General features: G+C 40.6%; 1 protein-coding gene across 1 annotated transcript in view; it reads right to left on the bottom strand.

Moving 5' to 3' along the window:
* Window positions 1–16759: 16759 nt before the first annotated feature.
* LOC106092022 (homeobox protein araucan) overlaps window positions 16760–20229 on the bottom strand; it is a 75949-nt gene continuing 72479 nt past the window's right edge. The window contains exon 5 of the mRNA XM_013258761.2: window positions 16760–18459. Within this exon, the coding sequence (XP_013114215.2) occupies window positions 17414–18459 (1046 nt within the window). The 3' untranslated portion in view covers window positions 16760–17413. The remainder of the gene's footprint in view (window positions 18460–20229) is intronic.

Consider the following 20229-nt stretch of genomic DNA (forward strand, 5'->3'; position numbering starts at 1 on the left):
TACTAACAAAATCCCCAATTGTTCTCCTCCTCAATCCACTAACATTGTTCATCTCTGGCATTGTGTCCTCACCTAAATGCCATTATCTGTTAGCCACAAAAGCCGGTCAGTGACATAGGAAATGCTCCAACGTCTTCTTATCTTTGCTGCCTACACATTCTATCACTTGTAGTACCGATTTTGCATAAGTGAGCTCGCCCCACCTTCTTACTTCCTTTCGGAAAGAGACTCGTCTTCTTATATTCAGGATGTCCCCAAAGGATTTTTGCAGTCCTACTGACCGATTCGCTGTTCCACAAGGTTATATGAGCATTTGTCGCCCACGCCCTTAGCTCGGACAGCGTCGACTCTAAAGGCTTCGGATTAAACAAGTTAATCGACGCCAGTTCTCTGGCTCTCACTGCCAAATCGTCTGCTTTCTCATTCCCATATTCTCTGCTGTGACCCGGCACTCCAACGAAGCGAATCGTGCTATCCTCAAAGAAGGCGTTAACTTCCTTCTAACATTTCAAGACTGTTCGTGATCTTGCCGTCCTGGTTGTTTTTGCCCTTATGGCCTGTTTACTGTCCGTAAAGTTGTTCATACTCGACGTCCTCGCGTTAACACCACACCACCTCACTCACTCCGTGATTGCCCGGATCTCGTCCTGCAGGACCGTATTATGCTCAAGCAGTCTAAAACAGATTACTAGAGTGGCAAACGTGCCTTCTGGAAGCTTTTCTGCGCACAGGTCAAAAGCGTTAAGACGCCGCCAAGATGAAAAAGTTTCTCTCAAAAATCCATGTCGAAACAGAAACGTTATAGACAACATGGGAGTGAGAGCAGAGACAACGAAGGACATGTTGAGACTTTTAAAGAAAACCCATTCTCCACAGGATACGAAGGGACTCACGGATAAACCGGAATCTTGGATTAATGAGGTTGATCGGAGGCTTATCATAACGGAACTTATGGTCAAGGAAGCCTTGAGGAGCTTAAAACCGTTTAAGTCACCCGAACCTGATGGAAGATATCCGGCGTTACTACAAAAGAAGGTCGACTATCTATCGCCTCATCTGGCCACTATTTTCACAGTATGCGTAGGACTTGCATATACTCCGAAAGCCTGGTAGGAGGCAAGTGTGGCAAAAAAAGTTATGGGACACCAAAGGCCTACAGACCCATAAGCCTTACTCAAAACCATGGAACGTATTGTGGATACCATGATAAAGAGTACGTCATCCAGCGAACTGCTCATATACAAACAGCATGCCTATGTCAAGAGAAGTCTGTGGAGATTGCCCAGCACGAGGTTGTACATAAAATAGAAAAATCCTTCGACGCCAAGACGTATACATTGGCGGTATGCATTGACATCGAGGGCGCGTTTAACAATGTGCTGACCGACACATTGATGGAATCCTAAGGCCAGTACCGGGTGGACCTGGTTCTTAGAGACTGGATAAACCATATGCTAAGGAACAGGTGAAAAAATTCTCGGTCTTATGACATAAACAGAAAAGAGAAAGTGACACAGGGCACGCCACACGGGAGTATTTTATAGCCACTCATATGGGTGACCACCATAAACCACCATCCCGGCATGGAATAGAAGTGAACATCACACAGGCAGGAACATTGAGGTCCGATCTGTGTGGTGTTCAATTCTGTCACGAGAAGCTGCAACTGCATTCGCGGACAAACAGCGGTATCGATCGGAGTCTTTTAGAGAGAGTTCGAACGGCACCTGCTCCTGCACAATTACTGAGTACCTATGATGTTCGATATGACATGGCGAGTTATTGGCGCATTTAAATGACCAATGGATACCTTGTTCCCGTGGCGATCGGTGGGCTGAAACGAGATTGCTCACTTACAGAAGCTTGACGAGGATCGTCACGCCCACATGAAAATGTGGTTACGGTAACAAGAGCCACCATAAAAGACCTATAACGGATGCTGACTGAGGCGAGATTTGAACTCGACGAAGTTTTAATACCTCTAAGAGGTAAGGATCCGAACTAACTATGCAGAAGTGCCGAAAGGGTCTACGACTGTCCTTAACCCAGGGTTTTAATGTTAACTCAGAGAAGACAAAAATCTGCACGAGTAAGACGAGGATGGGCCAATTTGACGCGTAACGTTTCCTCTATGGAACGATTTCGATAACTGACAAAGTCAAATACTTAGTAGTGATTTTGGAGAGGAAACTGAATTAGATGTGACACATTCCGGAGCGTATTGAAAAGGCTTACAAATGTTGTAGGCTCGAAATCCGGTTTCACAGGAGCGTGACCTGGAAAATATTTGACTTTGTCAGTTATCGAAATCGGCTGGACTCAAAACGGCTGGAGGCCGCCCGTATAGACTCAAAAACGGCTGGCGGCCGCCCCTGCCCAAAACCCCTTAAAATAGGTTTATTTGACGATCATAAAAATATGGGACTCAAATGAAAGGTATTCGGGAGTAGATTATGAATATGGTCAGGAAGTAGGAATAGGCTATATAATTTATTGGCAACGGAAGGGGGCGGACCCTCCACCGTTACCCCAAAATCAAAAGTGGACCGATAAGGACAATATGGGTATCAAATGAAAAGTATGCGGGAGTAGATAACGAATCTGGCATCACCCCGCCCCACAAAAACGCCCAAAATGGGCACATTAGCCAGACACGGATATGGGGGACTCGGTTTGTTTGTTCCGTGTAGACTGAAAAACGCAGAACCGATTTTCTCGAAATGTTCGCATATTGTGTAGGTTGGTCTGGAAGGAAACATAGGGTATATAATTTTTCGGTATCGGAAAGAGGACGGACCCTCCCCCTTATGCCAAAAACACAACCCAAAATCAAAAGTGGACCGATCGGGTGATGGTTGAAATTTGAGTCTAAGTACCCATCGGGCTGCCCCATCCCCAAAACTCCCCCAAACAGACATATTGGGTTGCCCAAAAATTAATTGCGGATTTTTCATATAGTCGGCGTTGACAAATTTTTTCACAGCTTGTGACTCTGTAATTGCATTCTTTCTTCTGTCAGTTATCAGCTGTTATTTTTAGCTTGCTTTAGAAAAAAAGTGTAAAAATGTATATTTGATTAAAGTTCATTCTAAGATTTATTAAAAATGCATTTACTTTATTTTAAAAAATCCGCAATTACTTTTTGGACAACCCAATATTATACGTTCATTTCAATATGGAGCTGAAAGGTATAAGGGGTCACGCCACCCCTCAAAAACACCATTGGACCCATTATGACTATATGATTAGACCCATTATGACTATATGATCAATATGGGGCTCAAATGAAAGGCATTAGGGAATAGATATCGAATCTGGCATACAAAATCGGATCGAAGTATAGGGGGTTACGCCACCCCACAAAAACGCCATTAGACCCATGATGACTATATCATACTTGGCTGAACCGCTGTTCTTAAAATTTTCATAGATTGTGTACGTTTGTCTGAAAGGAAACATAGGCCATATAATTTTTAGAAATCGGATGGAGGGAATAAAGAACGAATTTATAATCTATTTTCAGTGCAAAGTTCCGGTGGCCGCCCCCGCCCCAAAACACCCTCCAAACGGTTCATATTTACCGGCCATGGCAATATGGAGCTCAAATTAAAGGGATTTGGAAGTGCAGCAGGAATTTAATATCCATATTTGAGTCGAAATGTCTGAGGTGCCATCCCTCCCCTAATGAGAACATCACCCTAAGGAAGAACATTACCACCAGGAACCGAGAAGGTTCAAAGTTTCTCAATGAGTGCTTTCCGATTCATGTTTAAACTCAACCTTTTTTATAGCCGAGTCCGAACGACATCCCGCAGTGCGACACCTCTTTGGGGAAACTTTTTTAAATGACTATATATGGCTTAGGTAAGGTCACGAACAGTCTTGCCGTGTAAGAAGGAGATTAACGCCTTCTCTGAGGATGGTCCAATCCGCATCGTTTGGGTGCCGGGCCATCATTGAGAAAGGGGAAATGAAAGTGCAGTCGATTTGGCGGTGAAGGCCTGAGGACTGCCGTCAATAAATTTGGTTAACCCGAAGCCTTTCGGGTCGACGTAGTCCGAGTTAAGGGAGTGGGCGACAAATACGCACGCAACATTGTGGAACAGCGAACGGTCGGTAGGACGGCGAAAATCCTATGGGGCGATCCAGAAGACGTGAGAAGACGAGGCTATTACTGAAAGGAGGCAAGAAGGAGGTCAGTATAGCTATTGGTATCATAACGGGATACATAGGACTAAGGATTTTGTAAGTAGCACGGATTTCCTAACTTAAATTTTTTTTAAGGTTACTTTATAGTTTTTAGATCGCACAACAAGCCGATTACTGGCTTAGGTGTATGTCCATAGTGGCATGGGGCGGATTAATATCTGCACCCTCTTTTCAACCTAACCTATATGGCTTTTTACCTCGCAAATGTCGCCAACATTAAGAAGGGATAAACACCGCTTTGTCCGATGTTCTCGCCAGGATTCGAACGCGTTCAGCGTCATAGGCTACAATGGCAAGAATTCGATATCCGCCTTCAGGGCGAAGTGTCCCCAGCCTAAACAGATATTAGAGAGTTAAAGAGGGCGCAGCTGAGCGGGCCTGGTTCGGCTAGTAAAGTATACAATTGATTGTCTCAAAGTTCTGAGTCGATCCAGCCATGTCCGTCCGTCCGTCTGTATATGATTCTTGATCGTCTCAACGTTCTGCGTCGATTTAGCCATGTCCGTCTGTCGAAATCACGATAGAGGTCGAAAGCGTACAGCTAGCGGCTTGAAATTTTTCACAAATACTTTACATTGATGTAGGTCGTTGGTAATTCCAACTGGACCATATCGGTTCAGATTTGGATATAGCTCCCATATAAACGGGTATCACGATTTCAGTTCATGAGCCCACGGAAGCCACAATTTTTGTCCGATTTGGATGAAACTTTTCACGTAGTGTTCTGTTATACTGTGCCATGTACGGCCCAATTCTCTCTCTTATATAAACCGATTTCCCATTATGACTTCTTGAGCCCCTGGAAGGCGCAATTTTCGTTTGATTTGGCTGAAATTATGATTTCTAACAACTGTGCCGGGCACGGTCCGAATCGGTCTATAATCTCATATTGCTCCCATATAAACCGATCTCCCGATTTGACTTCTTGAGCCACTGGAAGCTGCAATTTTTGCCCAATTTGTTTGAAATTTTACACAGTGTTTTGTTATGACTTTCAACATCTGTGCCAAGTACGGTTCATATCGGTCCTATATATTGATATAGCTCCCATGTAAAATGGTTTCTCTACCATCCTTGTTCGGTTTCTAAAAACTTTAATTTTTGCTGATTTGACAGAAGTTTGGTACGTAGAATAAATATGTAGAATAAAATTATGCCCTGCAACTAAATTTATTTTGTATAAGCAGCAGAATCCATGGTGGTGGGTTCCCAAGATTCGGCGCGGCTCAATTTAGCACATATTTGCTTGTTTTCTTTTCCTTTTGGGTATTACAACCAAATGCACTAAGTCATTATACCCTGTACCACAGTTGTAGTGCAGGGTATAATGAGAATCAATAAGCGATTAAAATTTTAAACAGATGGTCATTTCATAGAGCCCACCGTAGCGCAGAGGTTAGCATATCCGCCTATGACGCTGAACGCCTGTGTTGGAATCCTGATTTTCCCATCCTAATGCTGGCAACATTTGTGAGGTACTATGCCATGTAAAACTTCTCTCCAAAGAGGTGTCGCACTGCGTCACGCCGTTCGGACTCGGCTATAAAAATGAGGCCCCTTATCATTGAGCTTAAACTTGAATCGAACTGCACTCATTGTTATGTGAAAAGTTTTCCCCTAAAAAGTTTTCCTTTGGGCAAAATTTGCATTTGCCTTTTGGTCATGTCCGTTAGTAAATAAGAAATGTAATTTAGATGTCGCTTCTTTATTTTATAGTTTTGGTTCGGTTTTAAAAAAATCTTACATTTTCGGCCAATTTTAGTTTCAGTGTAAACATCCATCTTTTCCAAAGGTAGGATAATAAAACAACAGTTTGCTTATTGTTTTATTATTTTTTTGTTTTATTTTATTTATAAAGATTTTTTTTGTTTATTCCAATTACTAATAGTTTTATAACTTTACATAGTGTGGTATTTTTGCTATATAAATGAAAGAAATATTTTTATTATAATTTTTTCAGTTTCTTATTCAAATTAATCTTTATATAAGTGTATATATTTATTTATTAAATACATTATTAGGATTTTTTAATTAACAGTTAAATACTTGAGTTTTGTTTTTTTTATTATTTTATTATAATTAATTCATTTACACATATATACTATTAGTGTGTTCTCATATACATACATACAAATACAATTATGATAGCTTATAAATATTTTATTATCACAGTTTTTTTTATAAAGTGGTTTTTTAAAGTAAGTTTTTTGTTATTTTGTTTCTTACACATATTAAAGATGAGTATGAATGAGAGAAAGAGATAGAGAGTAGAAGTAGTGAGACATGTAATTTTATTTTGGCAAAAACAATAATTACTTTTTGTTTTTTTTTTATGAAATTAAATAACATTTTTCTTGGTAATGACTAATTAATACATCATATAATAATTATTTTTTACATGCATTAACTTTTAGTCAGTCACTCATTTGTTTTTTGTGTTTTTTGCCATTGCATTCGCCGCAGAGTCAGTGTACGCAGTTCTTGTTGTTATTGCTGTTGTACCTTTTTGGGTTTTACATTGCAAAGTGCTTTATAAGTAATTACGGTGTGACGTGATTTGATGTCGATGGCATGCAATGCGATAAGATGATTTTTTTTTTCATGAAATTCTAGACGAATAAATGTCTTTTTCACTATGTGAGTCTGTATGTTTATTTCTCTGAATGTCTGTTCACGTGCTTAATGTTTGAGTGATCAAACATTTGCACCCGCTTATGTGACGTTTTAACTAACCTTCAAAATCGAAATTGTTTTCCATCTGTATATATTAAGTTGGTTTGTTCGACTATGCATCTTTATATGATCTATTGACGTCCCAAGTCTATACTGCAATGTCTGTCTGTTTGTCGATAGCTAACTATATTACAAACGAATGAATCAATCTACATAAAGCTGTACGCCAATCTCATTGAGATAGGTAGGTTGAGATTGTAAACGGGCGCTTTTAACCCTCTAGATTCTCCGGACGTCTTATTTCCTAACCGATTTGAAATAGAGATTGCATCTAATGTTCTATTAAGACTTACACCATCCATCAATCTCATGTAAAGTCAAAAGACCTCATATACCTTCCGATTCTTATCCAATTTGGGAAAAAATTTGTTAACAGTGCCGGTGCGACTTCTAACATCAATGCCAGGATAGCCCCAACTTTTCCGATATAGGAAAATTTGGCCATGCAAGATTCTGGTGCCGAATCCAATATAAAGATATAAACCTACCATTGCTCTCATATGAGTTAATCTATCGATTTGGCTTTCTTAGCACGTGTAGGACGCTGAAGAATCGGATCTTATTCGTTTGTCTGTCTAAAAATTTACTTGAGTTTTATTGACCTATTATAGCTGCAAGAAGTATTGATTAATCGTTTGAAGCGATGTTTCCTATATTGGATCTGAGAATATGGCGTGTGATGGGAAATTAGGTTGTCGATGAGCTAGGAGGTCTTCCGTGCTTCTTTTTTAGGCAGAATTAATGCTTTCTACGATCACTTTAGCAAGAGATAAAAGGTGTCCAAGTTCATCTGGCCAGCTTTCCGAGGAGACAAACTTTCCTTATACTGGGCCTGAGGAGGCTTGAATTTAGGATGAAAGGAGAGGTGACAGGTCATTGCAATGTTAGATTGCCAACATCGAACACTGAAAACGCTCTGGTGGCAGAGTTGATAACGAGCATTGCTTACCAGATTGGGGACATGGGCTCGATTCCCCCTGTCACTATTGTCATATTACAACACTCTATTTACTGTTGCAGTGAGTCTATGACAAACTGCCACTGTTACTTAACCAAACATTGCACTGGACGCGGAAAAATACAGAAATCTGCAAGGTTTATGAGAATGGTTTTGAGGAGACCGGTCGAGAATCTTGTGTGCCAATACTTCACCCTGATGGAAAAGAGACAAAGGCACAACTTTTGCTCCTGTATTCAGTAGTGGAAGAAGGGCACGAGAAAATGTTTTCTTAATATGGACCCTCATGAACGCCTAGATTCGAATCCTTGAGTGACTATTAGAAAAAAAATTCAACGCTGGTTACCCCATCACTGATGCTGGCGACATTTGTGCGATATTCAGTCATGTAAAACTTGTCTACTGTCACTCTGTCGTACGCCATATTGATTACCTTTTAAAAAGAAGACTTTCCTATAATTATAGTCATAACTTGAAGTGTACAGCACTGATGGGTAGGAGTAAAGTGTCGCCTTTGTTCTGTAAAGATGCTATTACATGATCAGACGCGTCGTATGTAATTTGAAAAATAGCAACTCTGAATGTTATACACAAATGGATTTTGGAATAAATACGCAACTATTTAGATTAAATCGAACTTTTAATTCAGCAAACATCCATGTTTATATGTATGTACATATGTCTATAAAAATGTGCAATACATATGAGAATACATGCCCATTCGAGCGCGCTCTTTTCGTATTTGACGTACATATGACAAGTCTTATGAATACAGAAAGTGACAGCTCATATGACATGCCAGTTCGTGAAATAGCAGCTATAGGGAAAGTTCGTGAGCACCCAATTATCTGTATATCTGTCTATCTGCCGTTCTCAACCCCGATCGCCCTGATGTTGCCATATGGCAACGCAAAAATTTTTATGAGATTACAATATTTTAACTATAAAATTGAAATGGCGTGACATTATGATTTACTTTTGAAAGTTTTTGACAGGTGAAAAGTGCGTCTTTCAATCAAAAGGTAATTTTTATTTTTGAAATAGTTTATGCTAAGAAATGAGACAAGAAAAATCGTTGAAATATAAATTTAGCAAAAAGTTTCAAGGCGATTCGGGTTAATAACGGAAAGTTATGGAGGCCATCGTAGCACTGAAGTTAGCATGTCCGCCTATGACGTTAAAAGCCTGGGAGTGAATCCTTGCGAGAACATCATAAACAAAAAAATTCAGCGGTGGCGACATTTGCGAGCTACTTTGCCATGTAAAAACTACTCCCCAAAGAGGTTTCGCACTGCGGCACGCCGTTCAGATTCGGCCATAAAAATGAAGCCGCACATAATTCAGCATAAACTTGAATCGGACAACATTCATTGATTTGTGAGAAGTTTCAACGGCCATACAAAACTTCGCCACTAAGAATTGTCTCTCTGCGGCAAGGATTTCGGATTGAAAGGATTCTTTCCCCCTCTCCTATCGTTAACTATCCTCTCCAACGCAATGCACTGCATATATAGGGGACATCCCCTGCGTGTTTGTTGATTAAAAAAAAACTTAGATCGCTTTTACTTGTTTTTTTATCCGTTTATCTTCCATTCTTGTTGTTGTAGCCACAACTCATGTGGAGGTGACGATCCTCGTCAAGCTCCTATAGGTGAGCAAGCTCGTCCAAAGGGCAGATCGCCGCCGTAACAAGGGCAGATCGGTTGGTTATTAAAAAAAAAAAAGAGTTAATTTAAATTTTCCGATATGCGACTTAAATATGGTTCACATGGGACTATATTTAGATATCTGACCGATCTGCCGATTTGGGGTCTTAAGCACATAAAAGCCGTAATTATTATCCGATTTCGCTGAAATTTGAGGAAGTGAAATCATTAAAGCCTACTGATATCCGCCCCAAATATGGTTCAGATCGGACTATATTTAGATATAGCTGTCATATAGACCGATCTGCCGATAAAGGGTCTTAAGCCCATAAAATCCACAATTTTTATCCGATTTCGCTGAAATTTTAAATAGTGAGTAGATTAAAGCCTCCCGATATCCGACTCAAATATGTTTCGGATCGGTCTTTATTCAGATTTTTTGAAGGCCACCACAGCACGGAGGTTTGCTTGTCCGCCTATGACGCTGAATTCTGGTGAGACAATCAGAAAAGATTTTCAGATTTTGTGACGTACTTCGCCATGTCAAAACTTCTCTCTACAGAAGTGTCGCATGTTCGGCACTCCGTTCGGACTCGGCTCGGAGGCTTCTTATCATTGAGCTTAAACTTGAATCGGACTGCACTCATTGATATATAAGAAATTTGGCCCTGTTCCTTAGTGGAATGTTCATGTGCAAAATTTTCCTTTGCTAAGTTTTTTTTTTTTTTTTTTTGATTTGTCTGTCTAGTCCTTCCCTTCGTTTGTCGAACCAAAAGAAGTGTAGACTAAAACCACTTTACACTGATTATTATAACCTGCTTTAAAGGCTCAATGATAGGGGGCCTCCTTTTTATAGCCGAGTCCGAACGGCGCGCCTAACATGCGACACTTCCGCAAAGAGAAGTTTTGACATGGCGAAGTACCTCACAAAATCTGAAAATCTTTTCTGATTGTCTCGCCAGGGTTCGAGCCCAGTCTTTCAGCGTCATAGGCGGATATGCTAACCAATGCGCTACGGTAGCCTATAACAAAAAATTATGGACGGATTAAAGATATAAATAACGATATAGATAGACTTTGGATACGTAAAAAGATGGACCGACACACGTTTGAGCAGTCAACAAGTAAAAAAGTGTTAAGTTCGGTCGTGCCGAACTTTGGATAGAAGTTGGAGAGAAGTTTTACATGGCATAGCACCTCACGTTGAATCATTGAGCTTAAACTTGAATCGGACTGAACTCATTGATATGTGAGAAGTTTGCCCCTGTTCCTTTGTGGAATATTCATGGGCAAAATTTGCATTGCATTTGCTTTAAAGGCTCAATTAACTGTTTTCCCTTTATAAAATCAATAGCCTTAAATTCGGTTTTAATTAGCAGTGTAAACGGGGTTTAATGGTTAGGTGTAAGTCTGTTTTTCCGTTTATTATCCATATCCACTTCAGTAACTATCTGTCTGTCCTTCCGTTTGTTTATCTATCTAAACGTTGTCTTCAATTTGTCTGCTTGACTGTCCGTCTTTCTCTATTTTCGTTTTATTATCTAACTGGCCGTTTGTGCTCTCCTGCGTCTATGTAGCCTTTCGCATTCTTCGCCACTTATTAAGTTGTAGTCGTCAACATTTAACTGTCCGCTGCTTAGGAAACCAAAAAAAGTAAGCAAAGTTTTTTTTTATTATAATTATAGCCAAGAACAAAAAAAATTGAGTGTCTTTTTTAAGTAGATTTTTTATGGCGATATAATAAATTATCCCAAAAGATATATTAGTCAAGCGTTATTTGCTTGAGGACAGACAGACAAACAAACAGTCAGACACACCGAAAGACAGACATACACATTCGCACTTTATTCATTCATTGTTATGGATTTTGCATGGCTGTAGTATAAATTTTTCCTTTTTGTATTAAAAACATTTATAAATTTTTTTTTTGGTTTTTCTTGGTGATTAAGCTCGCAAAAACAAAATACACACTCGGTTATAATGTCTTAAGTCGTTTTAGGTTTATTTAACACAATTATACGACATATGTGTCTGTCCAGCTAGCTGGCAATTCATACATTGGCCATGCGCCTTTCTTTAAAGTGCTAAATAATTTTAGAGACATTAAACATTTCAGAGTCTTGCGCGTTGTTGTCAACTTTGTTCGTCTGTCGGTTGTTGATTGTTTATTTGTTTTTTTTTTTTTTTTTTGCAAACAAATTCCGAGTGCTAACGATCACCTGCAGTTTTCCCCCTGAATGTAAGTAAGCAGTAATGCAATTAATTATATATAAATTTGCTGGCAAATAATTTACGAAATAAAAAAAATGAATGTTAAGTGTTGTTCTGCTATTTCAAGCTTTTCGCATGAAGCCCTGACTGAGCATATGTTTTTTTAAGTGTTTTCTCAGTATGGTTTTTGGATTTTATGACGACTGACTATGAAAAAGCCCAAAAGCTGATGAAGAGCAGGGTTGAGGTGTTTTTTTTTTTGTGTTTCTATATAGGGGAACAAGTCATTAAAAAGTGCTTATATCTATATTTAATTGGTTTTTTGTTTTTGCTTTTCTTAACAAATGGGTTTCTCACAAATTTTGTTAATTTTGTTTTTTTTTTTTTATTTAAAACTACATATATTGTAAGAAAATTAACTATTTACAGTTTAAAGAGTTTCTTTTTGTTTTTAAATAATAATTACATGGTAATCCCTTTTTAAGTGCTTATGGTAGAAATTGGTAGGTGATTGCACTTGCAAGTGCTATTGCAGTTTTCTTCAAAGTTCTATGGAACGCCTCTATAAAGCAGTAAATTGAATTTAAGCTGAGATATATGGGAACTTGTAGTTAGATAAGCTTGCCTTAAGCCTTTAGTTTGGCCGTAATTAACTACGGATACATCCACCACTATGGGTACCGCAACCTGGGTAAAACAAGTAAAAAGGCATTCAGTTCGGCCGGGCCTAACTTTGGATACATAACAGCTTTGTGTACATATAGTCTGACCTCCTCCACATTCAGAAAGAATATGTAAGGTTCTAACACAAATTATTGTATCAAATTCGTCGTACCAATACAAAACTCAGTGTGCCTTATTTCAACAAAATCGGTTAATTAACTCACCTTTCATGGGTACAAAATCTTAAGTCAGTATATGTGGCAGCAATATCCAAATCTGGACGGGTATAGGCTAAATTAAACAAGGATGTCGAAAAGCCTTACATAACACACTGTCTTAAATTACTGCGAAATCGGCCAATAAATGCTCCTTTTATGAGCCCAAGACTATAAATCGAGATATCGGTCTATATGACAGCCATATCTAAATTCGAACCGATTTGAGCCGTATTGATAGGTCTAACACAACTCACTGTACCAAATTTCAGCGAAATAGGATAATAAATTCGCCTTTATGGGTCCAAGACCTTAAAACGAGTGATTGGTCTATATGGTAGCTATATCTAAATCTGAACCGCTCTGGGCCAAAATAAAACAAGTAAAAGCGTGCTAAGTTCGGCTGGGCCGAATCTTATATACCCTCCGCCGTGGATCGCATTTGTCGAGCTCTTGTCACGGTATCTCTTTTAACACAAACAAAAGATAAAAGGTTCATTTTGTACCATAATTGAACTGAATATTAGAGACCATAGTAGAAGTCATTGTGTAAATTTTCAGCCAAATCTCGTAAGAATTGCGCTTTTTAGGGGCTGAAGAAATAAAATAGGGAGATCGGTTTATAGGGGAGCTGCATTAGGCTATAAACCGATTCATGCCATTTTCGACACGAATGTTGGAGGTCATGAGAGAAGCCGTTGTACAAAATTTCAGCCCTATCGGATAATACTTGCGCCCTTTAGAGGCTCAAGAAGTCAAGATCCCATATCGGTTTATATGGCAGCTATATCAGGATATGAACCGATTTGAACTAATCATAGCACAGTTGTTGAAAGTCATAACAAAACACCTCATGCAAAATGTTAGCCAAATCGGATAATAATTGCGTCCTCTAGAGGCTCAAGAAGTCAAGACCCCAGATCGGTTTATATGGCAACTATATCAGATTATGGACCAATTTGAACCATTCTTAATACAGTTGTTGGAAGTCATAACAAAACATGTCATGCAATATTTCAGCCAAATCGGATAGGAATTGCTTCCTGTAGACGCTCAAGAAGCCAAGACCCCAGATCGATTTATATGGCAGCTATATCAGGTTATGTACCTATTTGAACTATTCTTAGCATAGTTGTTGAAAGTCTTAACAAAACACCTCATGCAAAATTTCAGCCAAATCGGATAATAATTGCGTCGCCTAGAGGCTCAAGAAGTCAAGACCCCAGATCGGTTCATATGGCAGCTGTATCAGGTTATGGACCATACTCAGCACACTTGTTGGAAGTCATAACAAAACACCTCATGCAAAATTTCAGCCAAATCGAATTAGAATTGTGCCCTCTAGCGGCTGAAGAAGTCAAGATCCCAGATTGGTTTATATGGCAGCTATATCAAAACGTGGACCGATATAGCCCATTTACAATCCCAACCGACCTACACTAATAACAAATATTTATGCAAAATTTCAAGCGGCTAGCTTTACTCCTTCGAATGTTAGCGTACTTTCGACACACAGACGGACGGACGGACATGGCTATATCGACTTAAAATGTCATGACGATTAAGAATATATATACTTTATGGGGTCTTAGACGAATATTTCGAGGAGTTACAAACAGAAAAGCTAAATAAGTATACCCCCATTCTATGGTGGAGGGTATAAAAAAAGGTGTCGAAGGGCCTAAAACAAATCACTGTCCCAAATTTCAGTCTCCGCAAAATGGTCGATAAGGTGCAGGACTTTGCGGCGGTATTAATATTGGCGGCGCGATGAAGTGGCCCAGAGAGTAGCGCTAAATGCGATATTCGATATGATGCACAGGCTTTGGATTGAGGAAGGCAGAAACCTAAAGCACCACGAACTTCGAACACTTTACCATTTTTCAAGGAGCTGCACAAATTGAACGGCTGATCAGTATAGTGCAAGCAGTTTTCTTTTTCACTGGCAACTTAGACGTCATTTTCCCAGAGCGAGGAATAGAGTTAGGCCGTCGGTCCCCATCTTCTCTGGATATTGGCATAACGGGCTGCAGTTTTAAGTGAGTTCTTGAAAGCTAGAACTCACGCTTTGGGGTAGCGGGCAGTAGCGCAGCTGGTGAGCTGGCCGATAAGGGTCGCTTCGCTATATCCACCACTTTTTGAGGCCATTGGTGCAATAAACACTTTCACCGATGACTATTCGAAAAGTTTACAGGTTGGCCAAAGCCCTTTGAATGAGTTTCTCACAGATAAACAGAGAAAATGACATTTATATATGGGCTGACGTAGTCCGATTTAAGAACGAGGGCTACGAACGCGCATGTAATACTATGGAAGCGAACCGGTCGGCAGGACGACGAAAATCCTTTGGGGAGATCTGGATTGTAAGAAGACGAGGCTATTACTGAAATGAAGCAAGCAGGAGGTCAGTAAAGTATCGGTATCATAACAGGACACATACGACTGCGAGCTCACTTATGCAAAGTCGGTGCGGCAAGTGACCGCATGTGTAGGGCATGTGGGGAAGATGATGAGACATTGGAGCATTTCCTATGTCATTGCCCAGCTTTCGCTTTTAACAGACACCGGCACTTTGGTGGGGACACATTGCCAGACATAAACCAACTAGGGGTGTGGTATGGAAAACACTTGGGGATTTTGTAAGCAGCGCGAAATTCCTGACATAAATTTTCTTTCTCGAGGTTGCTTTTTATTAATTGGGGCCCCTTTTTTCAACCTAACCTAAAGTAAAACCAACAATTCAAAATGAACAAGAAAAAAAACCTTTAGTTTGGCCGCAATGAATTATGGAGGCCTCCGTGGCTCCGAGGTTAGCATGTCCGCCTATGACACCAAACGACTGGTTTGAAATCCCAGATGGTGTCTGTTGCAACCGAGTTTCTTACACAGAAAGACGACACTTACGTATGGGCTAAAGAAGCATGACCTCGAGCAACAGATACTTTGAGAGCATTGCAAGGTTAGGTTTTTGAAGTCTGGTTTAAATAAGCAAGAAGCATCATGGCATTGGTTATCAGGCGTATCTTGATTCTGGACCCTCAAGATGAGGTGAAAAATCATTCACTGACGAGCTAATCTGAAATCGGTCGCGATGAGTATTGGCCGTGCTGCGAAATCAGTGAACCAACCCCTGTGCAAGCTTCTTGGCATGGCTGCTACGGAGAAGAACAGCTTTTATCTTAAGGCTGAAGAAGCATGTCCTCGGGCTACTGATAGGGGTTTTGATTGATTATAGCTTTGTCAGGTTTTTTATGTGAGGAGAGTCAGAATGCTGCTTTCTTAGATTACTATGGAAATACGACGTGGCCTAGTGCTAATGGTTGCAAGGCAGTCAAGGTCTGATGGCCAAGTTTCACAAAGAGAAAACTGGCACTTGAATTATGAAGCACGCCCTCGACTTACTTATCCTGACTGGCCATTTCAATTTCAGGTTTTTGACGTCACTCAACTGGTGAAGCTATTTTTGCAAGGTTTGTGGGCATGAAGTGGAGTTAGAGACGGCTAAGCTTCTATTGTCTCAGTGCCCTGTAATCGCGGTCCCAGTTTCTCCTCAAAGCTGTGAGCACCAAATACAAGCTGGAGCATTGAAGTCCGATCACTGTGGTGTTCATTGCGGTCACGAGAAGCTTAGCTGCGAGCTACCGGGCAAGTCCACAGGTTGCGGATGGTGGAATGATTCATTCGGAGCAGCTGCAAAGGCAGTCGCGGACAATCAGCGAGAGGTCGGGCGACACCGGCTCTTGCACAAATACTGAGTGCCTATGATACTCGATATGACGAGGTGAGATATTGGATCCATTAAAAACCAATGGCCACCCTGTTCCCGTGGCGATCGGTCTTTGGACCGAAACGAGCTTGCTCAACTACGGGAGCTGGTGAGGATCGTCACCTCCACATGAAAGTTGTGACTACAGCAACAACAGAGCTTCTTTGACAGTCTTTATTATCTTGCGCCTGATTCTTTCGCTTCTGTTTTTGCACCAATATCTTACAGTATAATCAATCTGTACGCTTCTTACACTTTTCTATCTTCTAGGTACTCTACAGGACCCGAGGTTCAATTGGTGGGCCACATAGTTTGGTTACCTCATCTTTGTTCATATTGTCATCAGAAATACCTCTCTCTTTCACCTTTTTTCTTTTTTTTTCACCCTCTTACTCTATCTTGCATTCCCCCTTGTCATTTACTTTGAGGTACTTCGCATTGGAAAAGCTTCTTCCCAAAAAGGTGTCGCACTGCGGCACGCCTTTCGGACTCGATTATAAAATGGAGCCCCTTACCTTTATTTAAACTTAAACTTTACTCGGACAGCACTCGTTGATAGGTGCGAAGTTTGCTTCTGTTCCTCAATGGAATGTTCATGGGCAAATTCGAATGAGTGATCATCTAGAAAATTCTGGCTTCACAAAATATTTCTCAAAAACTCAGCATTTTTTAACTCCATAACTACTTTATATTTTACAATATAGGGCACTCCATACCTAGGTAACTTGCTTTGCTTGATTTTACTTTCTCTAATAAAAACTCAAACTCAAAAAAAAAAAAAAAACTAAACGAAAACAATTGACAAAAAATCGAAACAATTACGCTTTTCTTCTCATTAATCTAGGAAAGCTATGCGGGGTAGATAGATAGGTAGTTAGTTTATAAAGCCTACGTACTATGCTTACATAGGCTAAAGTTGCACGGAACCCTTTTAGGAATATAAACCTGCGTCAGGATATGAAACATGAAAACATGAGTGCGACCCTTCAAGGGTCTGCTGCAAACGCAGTAATTATTGCATTTCTAGGCCCGTTCGAGATGATGTTGAGACATCACTGCCATATGAGGTATTCAAGCTGCTGTTGCCACCTGCCACATAGGCCAAAGAGCTGGGCGGTGTATTGCCCATAAGGCCGCCACTGCTAGCACTACCATTCATGGCATTGGCATGTTTCATGTTAGGCGGTGTCTGAGGTGGGGTGTCCGGTTGGATTTCAGGAAACCCCAAACGACCCTGTTGTTGTTGCTGGTGCTGCTGATGAAGATTAGAGGTACCACCTGAGCTATACTGTTGCTGCTGCTGTTGTTGGTGTTGTTGCAGTTGTTGTTGCTGGGCTGCGGTCATATGCATCATATTAGAGGCAGGTGAGATTGACGTATTCATTTGTGGGTAATTGCCGCCGGCGGCTCCACCATAGCCTGCCGTGGCCGGCAAACGCGAATAGGGTGAGGCATTCACATAATTACTCATCATGGAGAGAGGTGAACCATTGGAGGCCAGCTGATTGTTCATGGCCAAGTTGTTGGAATAGTAGGCTGCTGCTGCAGCGGCAGCCGCAGAGGAAGCAGCATTGGTGGCCTGTGGGACCATTGATTGTTGCTGCGCTGCTTGGCCATTATTCATGTATCCGCCGGCTCCCACCAAGGAGGGCGGTGGTGTTTTATTAGCTACCGTATCGGCCACACTCCAGATTTTGGGCTTTGTGGCCGGTATTGGTATGCCACATTCATCTCGGCCCCCATAGCCAACTAGACCACCTTGTTGTTGTTGTAAAAGCTGCTGTTGTTGCTGGTGATGATGTTGTTGCTGCTGCTGTTGATAGTAAAGGCTCTGTGATGAATGCGAAGGATTGTGGCTTTGGTAAGGATGATAGGCATTGGGATGATGGCCTCCGGGAGCAGCAGACGTTCCACCTCCATATAATGATGCGGTATTGTAATTCTCCAATTGTCTTGTAGCGGTTAAATTCTCTGGTTTACGGTCTTCCTCATCGTCATGCTTTAGATCATTATGCTTGACACTGCTGTGGTGGTCACTGGCTTTGTGTTGCTCATGTTCTGCAAATGGCAAAAGAAAAAATAAACCGGAAAACAGGAAATTAGAGGCTTAGAAAATACAAAAAAGGAAAGAATTTGTTCTTCCCAAAGCTTCTTAGAAACCACAGTTTTTCTTGAAAAAAATAAACCTACTTCATGTTTGTCATTATGGATGAGCATCCCTTGGATGGTTGGAGTAAGACAAAGTGTCCTTATACTAGACTGCGAGTGGAGGTTTATCCTTAAGTCAAGTGCTGTCAACTTCCGGAGCATTTTTAATGCTCTTTCCCTTATGTCTTCTTCATAAAACTCACTTGTAAACTGAATTGGGCTTGGCCTTGGCAAAGGACAGACATACGGAAGACCAGGTTATTCAATTCATTTGTTATTTAAAGGTGGTGACTTTTCGTTTTGTTTCATAAGCCAAATCCCACGACAGTGCAAGTGGAAATTTTCCTCCCCCATAAGCTGTGGGTGGATATTTAGAAAATTTATTTCCTTTTTTTTGTTTGTCTTGTTCTTGATTTTATTGTTTAATTTCACGCGGGTCATTTCCTAAGATGGTGTGATATGATTAAGTTTTTATGCCAAATGACTTTAACAGTATGAGAAATAACATATTTTAAATAGGGAGATTTGCTTTCGCAGCCAAACACAAATCTTCCATTAGACTGTGCTTATTGTGCAGTTGGACTTTCTCAAAGCTTATTTCATCAACAAGGACATTTTAAATTACATAGTGTTTTAGAATGTCTTTGGATTAGGATTGATATTCAATTTTCAATTTATTTTTGATTCTTTGTTAAATCCCGAACTTTTCTGGGAAAAACAGGATCTTTAATTTTTGGGCATACTTTTTATCCCATGATTTTTCTTAGTATTTTTGAAATTGAAAAAATGTTTGCTTTCATTACTAAAGTTTTGAGCGCATTATGGCCTAGAGGGAAACATTTTCGATATTTATAAAAAAAAAACTGGCATTAAGAGGGAGTAATCGCCATTGCAGAGAGTGTATTTTCCAGGAAGAGGTGCGACGGCTGGGCCGAATCTTATATAACCTCTACCATGGACCACATACTTATCAGCAAACTCTTTCTGGGTTCACTGTGATGGATGTGAAAATTACACGACGACCCGACATCGATAGTGACCACTTGCTGTTAGTGGCCACTCTACGTCTACGCTCAACCGTCGAGAGAGGGACTGCAACAAAAAGCACAATGTTCAACCTCTTAAACCTAAAAGACCCCGAAACAGCGCGCGAATACAAGGCAACATTAACAGAGAAGCTGCAAAATAACACCCATACATGTGCCGACATAACAACAGCATGTACGGGGACGGCCACCTCTACCATAGCCATTGCTCGACGATCTCAAAAACCAAGGATAAGCAACGAAACTATAGAGGAAATAAAACACCGGAAACGTCTACGAAAAAGTCTGCTTCGGGCAAAATCAAGTGTAACGAAAATCGCGGCCTGGACTGAATATCGCGCCTCCGCCTCGCTGGTTAAGCGCCTAGTTCGCAGAGATAAGCAAATACAGCTAATATTGGAAACATGTGTGGTGTCTACGAGTCAATAAAATAAACGAGCGACAACAATATAAGGCCAAAGGCAATAATAAAAGATGAGGACAGATCGGAATTAACAACTCCCAAACAGCAATTAGAGCGATGGCGCGATTTCTTCAGCTCCGAAGGACCAGCAACCGAGGATGTAAGCTCCGACCTTCTTAATCTCCCTGTGCGACGAAACTCACGCAGGGTTTCCCACCCCCACCCACCTGC

The sequence above is a fragment of the Stomoxys calcitrans genome, chromosome 1 (assembly GCF_963082655.1).
Source record: "Stomoxys calcitrans chromosome 1, idStoCalc2.1, whole genome shotgun sequence".
In the NCBI taxonomy this organism is placed as follows: Eukaryota; Metazoa; Arthropoda; class Insecta; order Diptera; family Muscidae; genus Stomoxys; species Stomoxys calcitrans.